The sequence below is a fragment of the Mytilus edulis genome, chromosome 3 (genome assembly GCF_963676685.1).
Source record: "Mytilus edulis chromosome 3, xbMytEdul2.2, whole genome shotgun sequence".
Taxonomy (NCBI): Eukaryota; Metazoa; Mollusca; class Bivalvia; order Mytilida; family Mytilidae; genus Mytilus; species Mytilus edulis.
This window is the reverse complement of record NC_092346.1, coordinates 6,230,827-6,250,609: the sequence shown is the minus strand read 5'-3', so window position 1 is coordinate 6,250,609 and position 19,783 is coordinate 6,230,827. Positions and strand designations below refer to the sequence as shown.

The 19,783-nt window shown below is 32.9% G+C and overlaps 1 protein-coding gene across 1 annotated transcript in view; it reads right to left on the bottom strand.

Moving 5' to 3' along the window:
* Positions 1 to 3,997: 3,997 nt before the first annotated feature.
* LOC139514131 (uncharacterized) overlaps positions 3,998 to 19,783 on the bottom strand; it is a 50,723-nt gene continuing 34,937 nt past the window's right edge. Inside the window, exons 12-20 of the mRNA XM_071302889.1 lie at positions 16,389 to 16,524; positions 16,039 to 16,173; positions 14,061 to 14,336; positions 13,038 to 13,183; positions 12,652 to 12,719; positions 11,046 to 11,232; positions 10,273 to 10,350; positions 6,272 to 9,173; positions 3,998 to 5,581 (exon numbers count right to left, since the gene is read on the bottom strand). Of these exons, the coding sequence (XP_071158990.1) occupies positions 5,546 to 5,581; positions 6,272 to 9,173; positions 10,273 to 10,350; positions 11,046 to 11,232; positions 12,652 to 12,719; positions 13,038 to 13,183; positions 14,061 to 14,336; positions 16,039 to 16,173; positions 16,389 to 16,524 (3,964 nt within the window). The 3' untranslated portion in view covers positions 3,998 to 5,545. The remainder of the gene's footprint in view (positions 5,582 to 6,271; positions 9,174 to 10,272; positions 10,351 to 11,045; positions 11,233 to 12,651; positions 12,720 to 13,037; positions 13,184 to 14,060; positions 14,337 to 16,038; positions 16,174 to 16,388; positions 16,525 to 19,783) is intronic.

Here is a 19,783-nt window from a genome sequence, read left to right as displayed (position 1 = left end):
GTGATGTTTCTCGATTACATTAACCTAGTAACGATAATCATCATGGATCTTTAGTTAAAAACAGGCTCTTGCAGAAAAAGGAAGGTAAAGAAGGAATAATTCTAGTAAACTAGTTTTTTTGGTAAACAGAGTATGAGTATTGCATATAACTTCATTAGAACAATCAAAAAACGATAAGTAGACTGACAAATAAAGTACTGGTCTTCAGAAGGGGGCAGTCCTGTCTGCGTAATCATTTCTCCGTTTCACCAACTTTTGACAAATCAAGTACTGGGCATCGCAAAGGGGCAAATCCTGTCTGCGTATTCATTTCACGAACTTTAAACTTTCTCTTTACAGATAAATGAAATATAAATAATATGAAACATGAATGTATGGATTAGTTTTTATCCATGTTTCTTTAACCTTAAAAGTTGAAAGAATATCCCATATTCCAATTTGATATTATTGAGGAATCGAAGAACCTTTAACACAGGATTTTGTCTTTACTTATTCGGGACTACGGAATTTCATTTCTTTATATTCGGGGTTTCGGAATCGGACACCCCCAAACCCAAACCCCTAAATTTATAGATTCTGGAACTAAAATACCACGTATGATGGTGCTTACAGGAAAGCTTAATTCCCTTTTGCAAACAAAACTGTTACTACCGATGCTGCTACCGAATTGCTGATGGAGAAGGAATTGGAAGAAGACATTGATCATTGTGTTGATGATGATGTGCTACCTTTAGAAACACAGACTGCCCTGGAACAACTGAAAACTTGGAAAAGAGCATGCATGAGTGGCGAAAGATTGTGCGGTCTTGTCATGCTCCATGTTCACCGCGATAAGGATATCAGCAGACCAAATTATGATTCTGAAACGATTTGATTGAACCGTCCATAGAAAAAATTTGAAAACTCTACTGAATCGATGTATGTTCTATGTTCTGGCAACAGACTCAAATCAGTGATATTTGGATGATTATCTTACATATAAATTTAAATAAAGTTGTTAAAAATTTGGTGTTAGTAAAAGTCTTAAAATATGAAAAATTTATATAAAAAGTGTCCAAATTCAAAACATTATCAAACTCTCTAAAAATGCCTAGAATGCAGGATTTTGCACCATTCATTTCATACTCTCCAAAAAAATTTTCGCCTCGCTTCGCTCGGCTCAATTATTTTGCCTCACTAAAATAAGTTGCCTAGTTACGGCCTTGGTCGGATTCATCTGAAAATTTGAGGGCAGATAGATCTTGACCTGATAAACAATTTTACCCCATCACGGCTGGTAATCTACACACGCAGAACATTTGGTTCTGCAATGAAAACCGTGAGAGGATTTTCCGGTTGTGCTGGAGTGGAGTAATTGTCACCGCTTCAAAAGGTATGTACATTTCTAAATCTCAATTTTCTTATTCAACTGATCAAAATATTGAAAATCAGAGAATGCTATGCTGTGGTGAATACTTTGACGAAGAAATACATATATCATTTACTGTTGTACGTAGAGTTGAACTCTTACAAAATCAGTTGCCCCACGAGAAATCGCCTAAAAAAGTGACATTTCAATTTTAAAATGGTTCTATTTACAGACCTACAAGTTCAAATTTAGTTTTTTTTTAGGGCAATGGGTATGAATGTTGTTTTTGGCGGCGTGTGCGCTGTCCGGTGTTGATAGACGTCTTAATAATTCCAAAAACTACATTTTTTCATTAAGTCATGCGTGAGGGGATCGGTTCTGATTGAGGACATCGTGAATGCGTGAGGGGAAGTACAGAATTTTTTTTTAATCTTTGGCTTTGTGACTTTTGTTGACTCAATAAATGTGATCAATGCTGATTAAAAATCATCACAGATTTGTCCTTATACTTTAACAGATGTAAACTGATCACTGATTCAATGAAATCAAACTATTTAAAATTGTTTGCTCAAATTCAGAAAATGCCATTATTCAAAGGTAAAAGGAAAAGAGGACTAAAATTGACTCTCTACAAAAAGCCATGGATATAAAAGTTATCCCCGCCCTCGAAGCGAACTAAACCCTGTGGGAGTAGTCCTGTCGTCAAATATACGTCACAGAGATCACCACATATATTAAAGAAAAGTATATCGCCGATCAAAACTTCAACACCTATATATATTAGACGTAATCTGTTCACCCAAAATCACGAAATTTTCGAAACAAAAAGGGCAGATATACAGAATTTATTATTCACGAACATCGATGTAAGCCAAGATAATCTTGAGGAAGACCATAAGGAAGAGCATGCATTAGACAACGAAGAAGACATAGAAGAAGTCACAGAAGAAGACCACGTATAGTAGACCACGAGAAAGACCACATGGAAGACATTGAGGAAGAACATAAAGTTTTTCAAAGTGCTTTAGATAAACTCTCAGACGAAGGGAAAACGGAAAGATTTTTGATTTTTTTTTTTCATTAGTGGACGTTTTCCTTTAAAACAACATTGCATTCGACCTGTTTTTGGACATTGTTGAGTGGTTTGAAAAGGACGAATCAAGACGAATGAAATACTCCCCAACATCTCGGCAGTATTTTTGGTTATCGTTGACAACATTTTTTGTTTTTATTCTTCTTGAAACATATTATTAAACCCTAGGTTCAAACAATTTATTTCAATATAAATCTCAGTGATTTTTTTAGCACAAATTATGTGTTTTTTCATGATCAATGTAGCCTTATTTAGGTAAGTTTCAACGACTCATAGCTTGAATATAAAGATATGATTTGTACTTCCCCTCACGCATTCACGATGTCCTCAATCAGAACCGATCCCCTCACGCATGACTTAATGAAAAAATGTAGTTTTTGGAATTATTAAGACGTCCGACAATCCCGGACAGCGTACACGCCGTCAAAAACAACATTCATACCCATTGCCCTAAAAAAAAACTAATTTGAACTTGTAGGTCTGTAAATAGAACCATTTCAAAATTGAAATGTCACTTTTTTAGGCAATTTCTCGTGAGGCAACTGTTTTTGTAAGAGTTCAACTCTACGTACAACAGTAAATGATATATGTATTTCTTCGTTAAAGTATTCACCACAGCATAGCATTCTCTGATTTTCAATATTTTGATCAGTTGAATAAGAAAATTGAGATTTAGAAATGTACATACCTTTTGAAGCGGTGACAATTACTCCACTCAAGCACAACCGGAAAATCCTCTCATGGTTTTCATTGCAGAACCAAATGTTCTGCGTGTGTAGATTACCAGCCGTGCCCATGTCAGATTTGCTCTAAATGCTTTGGTTTTTGAGTTATAAGCCAAAACTGCATTTTACCCCTATGTTCTATTTTAGCCATGGCGGCCATCTTGGTTGGTTGGCCGGGTCACGCCACACATTTTTTAAACTAGATACCCCAATGATGATTGTGGGCAAGTTTGGTTTAATTTGGTCCAGTAGTTTCAGAGGAGAAGATTTTTGTAAAAGTTAAAGACGCCGGACGCCAAGTGATGGGAAAAGCTCACTTGGCCCTTCGGGCCAGGTGAGCTAAAAATGAGAAATTGAACAATTACTGATTTGAAGTTTACAATGAAAAAATTAAATCATTACTCATTAGAAAGTTCACAATGAAAATTGAACTATTTCTTATTCGAAAGTTTACAATGACAAATTGAAACGATCACTTTGATCAGAAGATATCCCTATTAACCATCTAATACTGTCCACTTTTATGTGTAGGTTAAGCATGAAGCAGATCTGATATACTTTTCTTAACATAAGAGGCAACATATTATCAATGTAGTAACATGGGACTATATTCATCGAAAAATCTCAACTATCTTGTGAACATGAAGTGTAAGAAAGTAGTAGCTTTGATTTATGGCAGTGAAAAATCTCATTTGAACCCTTTCTTATTCAAAATAATGACCAACAAGTTCCACTAAGGCCATAAAAGAAAAAAAAATCCATTCTACGACACTCAAGTTGAAGGCTCTACAATGTAAGACATCATACTTGTCATACACATTTTAACACAAATTTCAGAATAAATTTATTTTTAACAATAAAATAATACATTTTGTAAAAACAATGGACGATTTTTCTTACTCATAATCATAAAATGTAAAACACACTATAATGCATCTTGAAATTAATATAACATCACTACTGTAGATATCATTTGTAAAATAGCACTAAAACAAGCGGATTGTTGTCTTCCATGCCTTGGATTTCAAATATGATACTTTAAATTGTTATCTTAACGAATTATTCATCCCTTCAGTAACTAAACCTATATTATTAAAATTCCCCAAAACACCACATGGTAAAGGGCTGAGATTACCTCTCTCCTCTGAACAAATTAGTTTAACTTTTATCACAAAAAATCCCAATCAAATGACCCAACGTACATAATTTTAGGCAAGAGATTTCGTCTCTCTTCTTAGCAAATGTGAACTAAAAGCTGATCATACCATAAGCATTTATGACTGAAAATACAAATGTATTGAAAATCATTTATCCATTTAAATTTATTTTTAATTCTGATAAAGAATAATTTATCAATTGGAAAAATAATCAAAATGAAAATACCTATGATTTTTACAAAATTGTTTCATCCATACATTGTTTACTTGCACATGTACCCTTTAAAAGACCCTAAATAAACTATTGATAATAACAAAACATATCAGCACTAATCATATCAAGTACAACTCATGTCACAAAATAAAAATCTTCTACATGACAGTTTTTTGCACAGTTGAGTATCTAGTGGTATAATTCAGAGATAGTCACAAGTGTCTACCAACTTTACTTATCTTGATGAGAACCTTCAAAAGATCATTGAAATTATCATGTAAATCATTATTGCACTATTGTTTTGACTAGACATTTTTTCCCATTAATACAGATGTGGGCATGTTGTATAGAAGTTCTCTTATTTTCTGTGCTCCATCAGACTAAATTTAATTTGAGTATTATTTAAAATTCTACACATAATGGCTACATATTTGAGTGTTTAGATTATTTTGATCAGCTACACAATGGGGTAAATGGAAAAGCTGCCAAAATGGAAATATGTTTGTTTTTCACACATTTAAGCAGATTTTAAATGGACATCAACCAACATCAGTTATTTGCATTCCAGGGTTACATCTGTTTCTAACATTTGAGTAATTCTTTATACATGTTCCCTACATGCCCTATATATTTAAGATTCCAAATGAATACATGATAAAGAATTATTCAGGATAAATACAATACAATGATACAAACTGGTAATATTAAAATCTAATTTTCTCATTTTTGAATTGTCTCAATGTACAGTAGATCAATGTTTTTGTCATAAACAGACTTCACCTTTAAAGCAAGTAAAATATTATTAACCTTTTACATTTAAAATAATGCACAATGTATTTACACACCAATAAAAGCATTTAGTAACATTTTACCATTGATTTTTACCACATTTTCTTCACACAAACACAAAAGAGCACATTCAGTGATCTGCACCTTTGACCTATAGCACCATTTCTTCACAAGTTTTTACACATTACTCAAGGAATTCCATATCCATTATAAGTCTGGTTAAAATGGTCTAGGATCCAACTCAGAATTTTCAAGCTGAAATTGAAAATCTAGATTCATAGAAAGGCAATATTTAAAATTAGAAAATTAAAAACATAATACATCAAGGTTGTGAAGCTGTGATATTTTTTTTGTTGAAACCTCGGAAATTAAGGCTTTATAAGTGATTTCATTATTTTGCTTTGTTTGTTAGATGAACACTCTGTTGCATGCACACTACTGTTATCCACGACATTTGTACTACATGGTTTCATAAATATTTGGGGACTTATCATATGGAGCAACCATTTGACCATTGTTACCCAAGACTTCCCCAAGATCGTTTCTAGCTTTGAGAGGAGTTCATGTTGCTTAATCAATTTTGATCTCCTAGTTATTATTTTCTGAAAGACTTGATTCAACTTCTTTTTTGGTTAAGTTAATGTTGCTCAATCTTTACAATTTTTTTTTTTAGTTTTAGTGTACCTCGTCTCTTTCTGCAATTATCAGGTGGTGTATAAGAATTTAATTTTTTGTTTTAACTAAGAAATCAAAAGATTATAATGTATCTTCTACCAATTTTTCATACTCATAAAGTTCAGCCATTGTTCATTAATTTTTGTTTGGAAGTTAAACAATTATATTTTGGTGCTGATTTTATTAACATGGGTGGATTGATTCTAATAACAGCAAACTGTTCTCAATGACAACAATACTTTTGTTGTTTTAGATTTAATATTTACTTACCAGTGAACTCGGTTGTTTCCTCAATCCACTTAGCATATCTTGTACAGCTTGTACCTGGTCTTTCTTCCTCTGGAGATCATATGGAGTTTTACTATAAGATGGAGCCTCAGACTGGTTACTTCCTTTTCCCAACATGCTCCTCTGATGTTCTACAGGCTGTGGGATATCTTTTGTAATCTCAGCCTGGCTCCTTCCTGTTCCCATCATGGTCCTCTGAGGCTCTACAGTCTGTGGGATATATTTTGGAATCTCAGACTGATTACTTCCTTTACCCATCATGTTCTTGTGAGGTTTTACAGGCTGTGGGATGTATTTTGGAATCTCAGACTGGTTACTTCCTTTTCCAAGCATGCACCTCCCATGTTCTACAGGCTGTGGGATATATTTTGGAATCTCAGACTGGTTACTTCCTGTTCCCATCATGGTCCTCTGAGGTTCTACAGGCTGTGGGATATATTTTGGAATCTCAGACTTGTTACTTCCTTTTCCAATCATGCTCCTCTGAGGTTCTACAGGCTGTGGGATATATTTTACAGGATCGTGAATAAAGGTATGGTTTTGATTACTATGTACTGCTGCAGTAGGAATGGTTGAATTTTTGCACTTAGTATTAGTAATATTGCTGTTCGTGTCACCATTTTTAACAAGTACTGAGACAGGTGCTTCAACTTCTGAATTTGGCAAAGGAGGTTGGTATTGCTTAATTGTTTCTTTTTCACAACTCCTATTACTCTGACCATCCCCATTTGGTATATTTTGCCTTAGAAGTGCTGTTGCATCAACTTGAGGAACATTCATTCCCATCATTCCCCCTGTTGCCATAGCAATATTCATGGCCGCCATCTGCTGTTGTTGTAAAGAATATGCCAGTATTGGTGAAGCGGACATGAGAGGATTTTGTAACATTGGTAATAAGCCTGGTAAAAGTGGCATATTGGCTAATGGCATCATTCCCGTGGCATTGGTAGTGCCACTAGATAAAAACTGCAAATAGGCATGAGCAAGATGTGGAGGAAGTCCTAAAGGAAGATTCATTGAGGCAGACGACATGTTTAAACCTGCCATTAGACCTGACAAATCCTGTTGAGAAGTAGTTGGCAATTCTTTACTCGTAGATGAAGGTTGTTTTATTGTTGGTTCTTCATGTTTCGGAGGATGGTTTTCATGTTTGACACTGCTGGGAGCAGAAGGACAACTCTTTGAATTCTGTCTGTGAGGAATGTGAGGCAAGCGGGGTAACCGACAGGAGGGTAACTCAACGTCTTCTTCCGAGCTTGTTGACAAGTTTTTAAGAACAGGTAGTCTGTGGTCAAAATTTTCATTTACATTTTGTCCTGGAATTGTCGTTTTAGGTTGATCACTTAGTACCTGTTCATTTTTCAATTCAACATTTTGCATCATTGGTTTGGCATTAGATGGTGAAACAACAGTAATCATATCTTCCTCCCAACTTTCCCCACTGGTTCCCTGTTTGATCGTCTTTCCAGTACAATCAGACATAACAGTTCTTTGTTTGATGTCACAACTTGGAATGCTTACAGGTTCTTGTTTCTCAAATGAAACAGATCTCTCAATATTCTTTTTTTCTTGCAAAGATGAATGAACATTTTCCTTGATCACTTCACCATCCCAATTTTCAATGCAAGTTTGTTGTTTTTCAATTGAATTCTGAACAATTAAATTTGTCTTTTGAAATTCTGATTGTTTACTCATTGACAAATGCTGAGTTTTGACTTCAGATTTCTCAAATGATGAGTCAGGGCAAAAGACATGTGGCTTTGTATTGGCAAATTGTGTTGAATTTTGAATATCAGTAGTAGCTCCAATATTCATATGATTTTGTGGAATTCTAGGAATATCATCTGCTATTCTAATACTACTATTTTCTGATAAAACTGATTTATTATTAACAGATCCTAAGCTCCAGTGTTCTTCTGATGCAGGATTGCCATTATTTATTAACCCACTGCGGTTTTCAGATCTGGAAGAGACTTGTTTGCCATCCATTATTGACTCTCTGTTCCATTGTGTTTCCCAAGTCTGATTGCTGATATTTGTACAGATTTCTGGCCTCTGTTCTGGTCTGGTAGAGCCACAGCTCCAATCTTCTGGTGAAGCTCGTTTTATATCATCCACAAAACCTGACACCCAATTTTCATTTAGATCTAATTTTGTCCTTTGCTGTTCCATGTATTCAGGTTTACTCACTGTTTTCATAGGTTTCTGTTTGTATCTTTGTTGTCTAGGGACTACATCTGTTCTATCATAAAAGGACTGATTTTTGTCTGTAATATGGGCATCAAAGTCACCTTTATGACTGACAGAATTTGGCTGTATGCCCCATTTGTCATCAGTAACTAAATCCCAATCTTCATCTCCCTTTTGGTGTACTTCATTTGATGTGTTTTTTGTCCAAGCATTTCTTGATGTCTGATCTCTATCAGTTGTTTCCATACCTTCAATGGATAATCTATGTGAAAGTTTTTGCTGAACGCAATTATCTCCGGAACCATTTGAAGGAGAAATAACTGGTGACTTTGGTTTCGGACTGCATGATTTCCTTGAAATACTATTATCTGTATTGTTTTTAGTTTGCTCTTTAGCATTTTTACTCCATTTAACATATTTCTCAATAGTATTAGGTATTTTGGGTGATATATCCAGCTCTTGAATCTCTTCTGTCCAATCCTCATCACCATGTACTGGTTTTTCTGTTGGTATTTTGATTTTCAAATTTGGTTGCAAGTTGTTGTAGTTTGTTTCCAATATTTTATTCTCTCTTTCAGGTGGATCAGTATATTTTACTTCCTGTTTCGTGACCACGCTCGATAAATTTGAGGTAACAATAGATGTCCATTCTTTGCTGGGTGGTTTTAAAGGAAGTGTTTCAGGCTTTGATGTTCTGAAAGTAGCAAGAAGAGAATAAGAACATTTTGAATGTTTAAAATGAAATACTGTTACAGTTCTTCTATAAAAGCATGCAAAACAAAACATTGATCAACTTGCTTGGTTGTTTGCAAAAAATTATAAAAAGTATGTTCCCTATTGGAATTTTGAAAACAAAGAGCAATAAAAAGGCGGAGTTTCAGTCAGTTTTTATATATACTGAGATTTAATTGGACAATAAGAATTGACATGAAATGAATTTAATGTTTATTGTCCAATCAAATTTCAGTAAATAGTAAACAAACATCCAAACAAATATAGCAAGCAAGTTAATCAATGATTTGTTTTGCATGCTTTTATAGAAGTGCTGTAGTTAAGAAATAATTACATGCATATTTTATTAGGATTTCTTATGAAACGGTTTAATCACGATAATTTATTCACCAATTCAATAAAAAGAGATCTAAATTTTACAGACCAAGTACAGAGAAAACCTTTTGAGCCAAGCAGATGCTTTGTTTTTTTTATTACTTTAATCATTGTATAAAATTTTTGTCTGGATTGAAAAAACATTAAATAAAATAATCCTCATATGACTTGATCTGGGTGGTTCTCACTCTGGACTAAATTATGCTTGTTTTCTTTATTTGCAATTACTCATTGATACCCTAAAAAATCATTAAAAATGTGATTGTGGTAGTTTTACCCTGTGTTCCAATGATCGATGAATCATTTCCTGGATAAGCCTTAATAGTTTTTTTCAGGAATGATTTGCTTTGAAATATCATTCTGAAAACACCTTAAGTTCTCTGGAGTTCAAACTTACTACATTTTATAAGCACAGTAATTTTTTATCTTTTTTATAAGAAATAAATCACTTTTATTTTTGATTCAAATCAATTCAATTCAAAATTTTCTCGAGTCGATATTCATATCTTATTTGCTAATAAAATATCCTAGTTCTAGACACACTGATAGAATTCAACATATTGAAAATGGAAATCACAAAGTCGTTACTCAGCTAACAATTATCCCAGATTTATATCAAGTACACTTCTGTACATTTTGAAAGTTAGTCAAATTTACTCCAACATATGTTTCTCATGTTAGTATACCTTTCTTGTTTACTTTCCTCTATCTGTTTTTTAAGCTGTTCTGGTATGAATTCTTTACTTGCCATCTGTTGACGATATCTACAAATGGAATATTTTCCCTTGAAGTAAGATTAAATTGTGGACTTTTCTGCCAGTCACGAATTACTTATTGAGATCATAACCACACTCCAGTTTGTACTGCATGTTTACTGGCCTCTCACAAAAACTGCTGATTCATTATTCATTCCTTAAGGTGGTACCTAACACTACAGGGAGATAACTCTGTAATATCAGCTAAGTGTTTTAATTACACTGCGTTTTTAAGGCAACATAAAGCTTCTCAATGACCAAAATTAGTGTTTGTCAAACTGCTATATAACCAGTGTAATTTTTCTAATTAAACGCTTGGTTCAAATTTTTTGAATTTTTGATATTTTTGTAAAAGGGTCAAGGTAAATACTTTGTCAAAATTTTATGAAAATTAAACGAGCCAAATTAATTTTAGTAAAAGTGTTGGGTACCACCTTAAATTCACCAACCACTCCCATCTAAATATTCATGAAAATGGCAAAACAACCTATGTAATTTTTACTCAACTCACAAAAACCAATGTAAAAAAATATCAATCCTAAAAAAACCTTGTAATTAAAGTCTTATATCAATTCTATAAATTTTGTTAAATATCTTGGAAAGATATGATTTGTAGAATGAACAATGAAACTTAGGTAAGATAGTTCTACCAAATGATATTCAAATCCTTTAAAAAAAGTATTGCTATCAGACATCAAACATACTTTCTCCTCTCTTCGTCCTGTTTAGCTGTCATTTGACTCATTTCTAACACTTTCAGTAACATTTCCTCTTCCTCCTCATTAGACGATGGGATGGGTAACCTAGTGGCCTCTTGTTGTCTGAATCGTTCAGCCCAAACGTTAGTAGTAGGTGCAGGTGGAGGCAGACTTGCAATCTTCACTAATTTAACTAAAAGAAAATAATTACAATGTCAAGGTAGAAAGCTTAATTGCAGAGATTGATATTACACATGGATAGGGCAATGGACAGGGATCAGTACAATTACTTTGACTGGTTGCATTATTCAATATCAGCAAATCAATTAAACAAAATCAAATATGTATGTACTCATACCTGTCAACCTGTGAGGATGAAAATGCTGGTCATGACCTGCATTGAAGAATCAAATCTCAGGTCATAACGCGTACGAACCTTTTCGAGCTGAATTTCAGTATTTATGGTACATTTTCGTATAATGTATATCAAAGATACCAAAACATCAATGCATGTTCACTTTGTTAAGTCATTTTATATCTTATTTTTTAAATCTTATTTCATTGCACATAAGATTTTTATAATTTTGTGTAACTCAGTCTTATGTGCTTTACTTTTTGAGAAAGAAAACTACTATCATCAAACACTAGATTTTAATGTAATTCTTAAATGTTTGAGACTATTTTTTTTTTATCTTTAAAATGTTTGAGACTATTGACTATGTAGCCTTTAACCATAATATATTTCATTGAACAAGGAAATTAGACTATGATAAAATATAGTAATACAGTTAAAGGAAGTATAAATGTAAAAAATAATTTTCAACTTTAAAAAAATAATTGTATGAAGGTATAAAAATAATGAAAAGTTATTTTTCAATATGTATTTGAATTTTATATTTCTATGATTTAATCTTTTTCACCAATAAAACGTAAATATAAGGAATAATTTTGAATGGTGACAAATAAGGGGAAGTAACTCTAGTTCAGTTTGTAAACCAATGGTGCAATTTATTTACGACCTAAAGCTAAGGTAATTGGTGTTAATTAACAGTGTGTTTGACACTAAAGCTGTCAAGCAAGTGAAGCCATGCACTTAATGGGTCACTTAATTTGACAGTTTACATAGCTAGATGAACTTCCTGTTCATGGAAGAATTACGAATTTGCCGGTATTTCAAAGGAATATTACTCATTACTTATGAAATCAATCTCAAGGCTAAGAAATACGGGTGACATCGGGTCATTTTCGGAATTCCCGGGTTGTTTCAATGACCTGGCGGGTGTTCCGGGTGATCCCTTAGAATTGTGAAAATCTCGGGTCACACCCGCAGAATACGGGTCAGTTGACAGGTATGTGTACTGTAACTTCATGAATTTCTATTGGGATATTTTCTTATGACACAAAATAAAAAATTTAAGTTTTGTATATTTACTTATTTAGGAGAAACTATTGACTAATTGAGTAGACACAAGGCAGAACATCTTACATGTTACATTATTGCCAATGGTTTTATTTCAAAAACAAATTCTGATGTCAAACATTATGCTGACCCCTCCTTAACAAGGATAGGGTTTTGACCATTGACAGCATTTTAAATAAGAAATCGAATTACCTGGCTGTGTTGGTTTCTCATACCATTTCATTGTAGGCTGAGGCTGTGATAATTTCAGTGGTTTTGTCCTACAATGCAGAAAACAGAATATATTTCCCTTTTCCCAATTGCCTAGAAGTAAAAAAATTTCTAAATCTTATCAAAATTCAATTTTAGATTCTACAAAATTTAATGAACTTTCAATATTGAAAGAGACAGAAAATCATTTGAACAAAATTTGACAGTGAGTGGTGTATAAACAAAGGCAATGTAATCATGTCATATGCTTGTCAACATTATTTTCATGCCATAAAAGAAGGTCAGAACAACCAATCAGAATCTGTTGAGATACTGCTGTCAAATGTTTGCCTTAAAACTACAATTTTTAGTGTTGTAAATTTGTTTACCTCTTCAGTTGGATCTCTTTTATTTCTTCTTCATTTCTCTTTCTTTCCATCTCTTGTTGCTTTCTCAAATGCTCTCTTTTCATTCGGGCAAATTCTTCCTCTACAGAATCATCCATCCTTTTTGGCAAAGAGTTGTCTACCTTGATCTAAGAGAACAAATCCAAATAACTGGGTAAGAGTTTGTGTAATTACCAACTAAATAAACTGCTTTGGTAAATACATTACACATCAATTCAATACAGACTTTTAAATTAATCTCAAATTCAAAACATTGTATGTATAGGGATACAGAAGTAATTGTTGCTAATCTTCGGTTTTCCTAAATTGTCCATTGGAAAGTATTTCATGTATACTAAGGAAGATTTTTAGCAATGATTGACACCATTTTCAGTACCATTGGCTGTATGCTGGTGGTCAGTTTTTTATTGATAAAGGAGAAAGAGTGTCTGGAGAGAATCAATTACCTTGGGTAGGAATACAGAGAGTTCTGGTCAATTAAAATTGGAGTCAAATGATCACCTCATGTTCAACAAGCTTGGTATACAGTACCAGTAGATGAATAACTTTTAAAAACCACTCAACCACTGAGTCTAAACTTCATAGAGGCATTACAATTTTACTGTACATTTTGAACTAATTCATTGAGCAACTGCAGATTAATTATAAAATAATGCTGTGCACCTAAAGAACTCAACTTTCTAAGAATCATTAACCATGTTTTAAAAAGTTCATTTCATTCCCTTTCCCAACACAGGCCAATTAGGCTCATGTGACTTGAACTGATATCAAATGAGTTTCCTAAATAAGCTCGTTTAAGGTGCAATTCATGTTAATTTCATGTGAGATTCACATGAATTCAAATTCTTTTAAAAGTCAATTGAGATTCACATGAATTCAAATTCTTTTAAATTTCAATTGAGATTCACATGAATGCCTGTGTAGCTCCCTGGAATGTAATGGTGGGTTGATGTCTAGACGTTGTCATTAGTTATATCAAAACTTCCACATAAACTTTTCACTGACCTGATCAGTATTTCTTAATTCCATTAATTCTTTATGTTGTTTCTGTAATTGTTTGTTCTTTTCTTTAATTCTCTCCTCTGTCAGCTGTTTCTCTGTGTGTCGTACAGGCTGGACTTTCATCAATTCATTATACTGTTTAAGATGGCGCTGTAATAACTCAGCTTTCTTGTCAGATCTATTTACATTCCCTGGAGGTGTTGTGCCAAAGATGGCACTCTGTAGGATACTAGATTTAACATCCTGTTCTCTGGTTTCCCTATCTCCAGCAGGATTACCCTGAAACAACAATTACAGATAAAACAAGAATGTGTCCCAAGTACACAGATGCCCCACTCACACTATCATTTTCTATGTTCAGTGGACCATGAAATTAGGGTCAAAACTTTAATTTGGAATTAAAATTAGAAAGATCATATCATAGGCAACATGTGTACTAAGTTTCAAGTTGATTAGACTTCAACTTCTTCAAAAACTACCTTGACCAAAAACTTTAACCTGAAGCTAACGGACGCACGAATGGACGCACAGACAGACGGACGAACAGACGGACAGACGAACGGAGGCACAGACCAGAAAACATAATGCCCCTCTACTATCGTAGGTGGGGCGTAAAAAAAAACATCAAATTCACAGACTCATAACTTTTTCACAAAGGTAAAAAATAGTTTATTTTAAAATATGAATTTATAGTAAAAAACAGACAAAACATTTCATAAACACAAGATTGATTGATCGATTGTTTGTTGTTGGTGTTAACTACAGTCTACTACACACAAATATATTTGGGATCCTTGCACCTATTACTCATAATTACAGGCCATAATCTTGCAGGCGCAATGACAATTTAAGTCGCCATAGAATTTTGAAAATCGCTAAAACTCGCAGGCTGACTGACTTCATGGCGAAGTCAAATTGCTATTCTAATATGACGTTCTTCTTAAGCTTTGGGTACAAAGCAATGTTCTAATTCAAATAGAACATGGGCTGCACGTGATTGACGTCACATTTGAAATTGCAACGTCAGAGATCATAATGGACATTTTTGTTGGTGTTGCTCGCTAGGAAATTAAATAAAAACATTCTAAAAGTAAGTTTAAATGTTTCTGTTCTTTTTTTATTGATAAACTGCTGATTTTCTGTAATGTTTTTGGTTCATGAAATCAAAATGGCGACATTCTGAGCGTCTACTATAGGTCCGCTTCGAAGTGAAAAAGTTCAAATATTCCTATTAGAATCGAAATAATTCTATCCTGCCATGCTCTATGCTCATTTTAACATGGGTAGGCATTATATTTGTAAACATTTAATACCTAACGCTCTGTATTAAGATATTAACAAATATAATGCCTACCCATGTTAAAATGAGCATAGAGCATGGCAGGATAGAATTATTTCTTAATCAAAATCGTTAAAAGGGAGACAACTTGAATTTTAAGTTTCACAGGTAACAAAAATGGCGCAGACAAGGGAAAATAGAAATTTTCGAAGGGACCCAGGACTAATACTGTCGACGTTTAAATGATCTATGCCATGCAATTATGATTTTTAATTTTAGTTTCTTGTGTATAATTCTGAGTTTAGTATGACGTCCATTATCACTGAACTAGTAACATATTTGTTTAGAAGCCAGCTGAAGGACTCCTCTGGATGTGGGTGTTTCTCGCTGCATTGAAGACCCATTGGTGACCTTCCGCTGTTGTCTGCTCTATGGTCGGGTTGTTGTCTCTTTGACACATTCCCCATTTCCATTCTCAATTTTAAGACTAACAAAGGCCAGAGGCTCCTGACTTAGGACTTGTTTATAAAGCAAGCATGTGAATGAAAATAATGTTCTGAAATGTTTACATCATAACAAAGAAGTGATGGAATGAATTTTTTTATTTATTCATATTTCAAATTCTATTATGAGCATTAATTAATTAACTAATCTAGCATGCTTCTTTGTTGATCAACAATTTCAATAAGAAAATACAATTACCATTTGTTTAATATTGAGGTCATTGTTTAGAGATCCAAACAAATCTGTCTTTGTACTTGCTGTCCGTACAGGGCTCTTTTCTTTTTCAATGTCCCTCTTTAGAGTTTTGATAGCATCTTCTTTAATTTGCTTTTTCTACCAAGTAAATAAAACATTTTTTACACACAAGAAAATTAGCTCAACTATAGCATTTTTTAATGTTATCATAAACAAAATCTTATTTAGAAAACATATAGCAATATGATGCAAGGATTTGATAACAAATTCCTCTCCATTTTTATTTTTAATATTGAACTTGTTAATGTGAAGTTCTGTATAGCAAATTATTTTTGTTTTAAGCTTAAACTTACAATTTCTTTCAATGCCTTCCTTTTTTTCTTCTTATTATTTGTAGATTCTGTCGTGATCTTTGAACTCTGTAGTTCATTTTTTCTATTTTCTTTCAACTGCATTTCCACCTCTCGAATAATTTCTGCATCATCAATCCTGAAAATATAAAGCTTGTATTAACAAAATATATCAACTGATCAGGTTTAATGGAACTTTAGACTAAATTTCATTAAAATCAGTTTAATCAAAGACCAGTTGATAAACTCCACAATTTTAATGAGCTCATGCTGTCGTTATTGTCATAATGGCCCAAAAAAAGTATGTGCGTTTATTGTACCCCTACCTACCCTAAAGGTTATTTTTTGCCATTTTTTAATTAACCATTGTTAAAGTCACAATGTTCCTCCCATAGACTCAATGTAAAAAAATATCCCTACCTACCTTCTGGTTTTTTTCAGCATGTGACAGTAAACACACATACTTTTTTTGTTTGGCCTAACAGAAGGGAAAGGTGAAACCTTAGAAATCTTTCTAGTAACTTCATTTTATAACATGTGGTGAATCTGCATAATTATAGGTGTAATGTTGAATCCCTCACATCAAATAACCTATGTTAGTGCTTATTGGCAGCAGTTAACGCTGAAGAAACTGGTTTGGATGTGAAAAATTAAGGCAAACAAGAATGTGTCCATAGTGCATGGATGCCCCATCCACACTATCATTTTCTATGTTCAGTAGAACGAGAAATTGGGGTCAAAACTCTTATTTGGTAATAAAATTAGAAAAATCATATCCTAGGGAACATGTGTACTAAGTTTCAAGTTGATTGGACTTCAACTTCATCAAAAACTACCTTGACCTAAAACTTTAACCTGAAGTGGGACAGACAAATGGACGTACAGACCAGAAAACATAATGCCCATAAATGGGGCAGAAAAATAAACATAAAACTCCATTGAAATTTGATTACTATTGCTATTGCTGTGGAGATATTTAACACAGATTCCATTCTTATTATAATTCTACATATTTGAGGGAATTTTACAACTAATTAAATATAATTTACCTCTGGATCAGTCTTGCTATATGTATAACAAGTTTTGAATTTTTTTTTAATGTAATTTATTAAGCCATTAGAATAATCAAATATGGGTTAATCACATAGATTACTATATATAATTTCACTTCTATATTTTCACTACGTCATCTAAATATTATCTTAGGTTAGGAGGAGAGAAAGCTACAACCTTTATTATCTAATGTGGATCTTAATTTCTTCAGATAAGTCATTAACAAGAATGTGTCCATAGTACATAGATGCCCCACTCGCAGTATCATTTTCTATGTTTAGTGGACCGTGAAATTGGAGTAAAAACTCTAATTTGGCAATAAAATTAGAAAGATCATATCATAGGGAAAATGTGTACTAAGTTTCAAGTTGATTGGACTTAAATTCATCAAAAACTACCTTAACAAAAAACTTTAACCTGAAGCGGGACAGACGAACGGACGGACGAACAAACGCACTGTGACAGACCAGAAAACATAATGCCCCTCAACTGTAGAAGATGGGGCATAAAAATATCTTCATGATTATGTTCAGTAGATGTTTTTAAATATGTGTTCTTTTTTGTTTGATATCTTATTGAATGAACACACAGAAGAAACTACTACACTGCTTGACTGATCATTATTGAATTTATGTTAAAAGTCTAAAATTAATAATCTTTAGATTTATTATCAATTTATGTTAAAAAGTCTAAATTAAAGTCTCTATATTTATTTTAAATTAATGTTAAAAGTATAAATCAAAAGTTTTGATATTTATTTTAAATAAATGTTAAAAGTCTAAATTAATAGTCTATATATTTATTTTGAATTTATGTTAAAAGTCTAAATTAGTAGTCTTATGACATAAAAGAGGGACGAAAGATACCAAAGGGACAGTCAAACTTACATTATGACGGATTATTTCTATTCCTAGAATGCTGACAAATTTTACCTGTAATTTGTCTGTATACCAAGGTATATTTCAGGAATAAACGGTTAGCCTGAAGGTAAGCATAAACAAGGAACATCTAGAATGATCTACTTTAAAAAATTACAACTTCATAATATTTTGAAAGTCTTTGACATTTTGGTCTTACATAAATGATCATTGAAGAATAAAAACAAAGCCAGGATAGGAAATCAATGTTATTTATGAAATCTGAAATGAGAAAAATTTAACCCCCTCCCCCCATTTTTTTTTCACATCCCCCTTTCCCTTTTTCCAAAACTGATCTCAATTCAAATTCCTAATGGAGTTTGCAACAATAACTCCTCATTAAAATACATCATAAAATATTAAAATGTAAAAAAAGTGCTTGTTATCACTGAATGGTAAAGATCGTTTTAATTTATCAGTTGGTAGTAAAAGTGAATATACATTGTATACTGTATAAAACAATGATTTAACTTGATTCAACTACTTTTCTGGACAAAGAAAGATAACTCCAATTGAAAATTTCTTGCTATTGCACAATATTGTGCAATTAGATATTTCTTGCTATTGCGCAATACTGTGCAATTGAAAATATTTGCTATTGCACAATACTGTGCAATTGAAGATTTCTTGCTATTGCGCAATACTGTGCAATTGAAAATTGCTTGCTATTGCACAATACTGTGTGCAATTGAAGATTTCTTGCTATTGCTGAATACTGTGCAATTGAAAATTTCTTGCTATTGCACAATACTTAATATAATAATTTTGAATCCTGATTTGAACCAACTTGAAAACTGGGCCCATAATCAAAAATCTAAGTATATGTTTAGATTCAGGATATCAAAAAAGCCCAAGAATTCAATTTTTGTTAAAATCAAACTTAGTTTAATTTTGGACCCTTTGGACTTTAATGTAGACCAATTTGAAAACGGGACCAAAAATTAAGAATCTACATACACAGTTAGATTTGGCATATCAAAGAACCCCAATTATTCAATTTTTGATGAAATCAAACAAAGTTTAATTTTGGACCCCGATTTGGACCAACTTGAAAACTGGGCCAATAATAAAAAATCTAATTACATTTTTAGATTCAGCATATCAAAGAACCCCAATTATTCAATTTTTGATGAAATCAAACAAAGTTCAATTTTGGACCCTTTGGGCCCCTTATTCCTAAACTGTTGGGACCAAACCTCCCAAAATCAAACCCAACCTTCCTTTTATGGTCATAAACCTTGTGTTTAAAATTCATAGATTTCTATTTACTTATACTAAAGTTATGGTGCGAAAACCAAGAATAATGCTTATTTGGGCCCCTTTTTAGCCCCTAATTCCTAAACTGTTGGGACCAAAACTCCCAAAATCAATCCCAACCTACCTTTTGTGTTCATAAACCTTGTGTTTAAATTTCATTGATTTCTATTT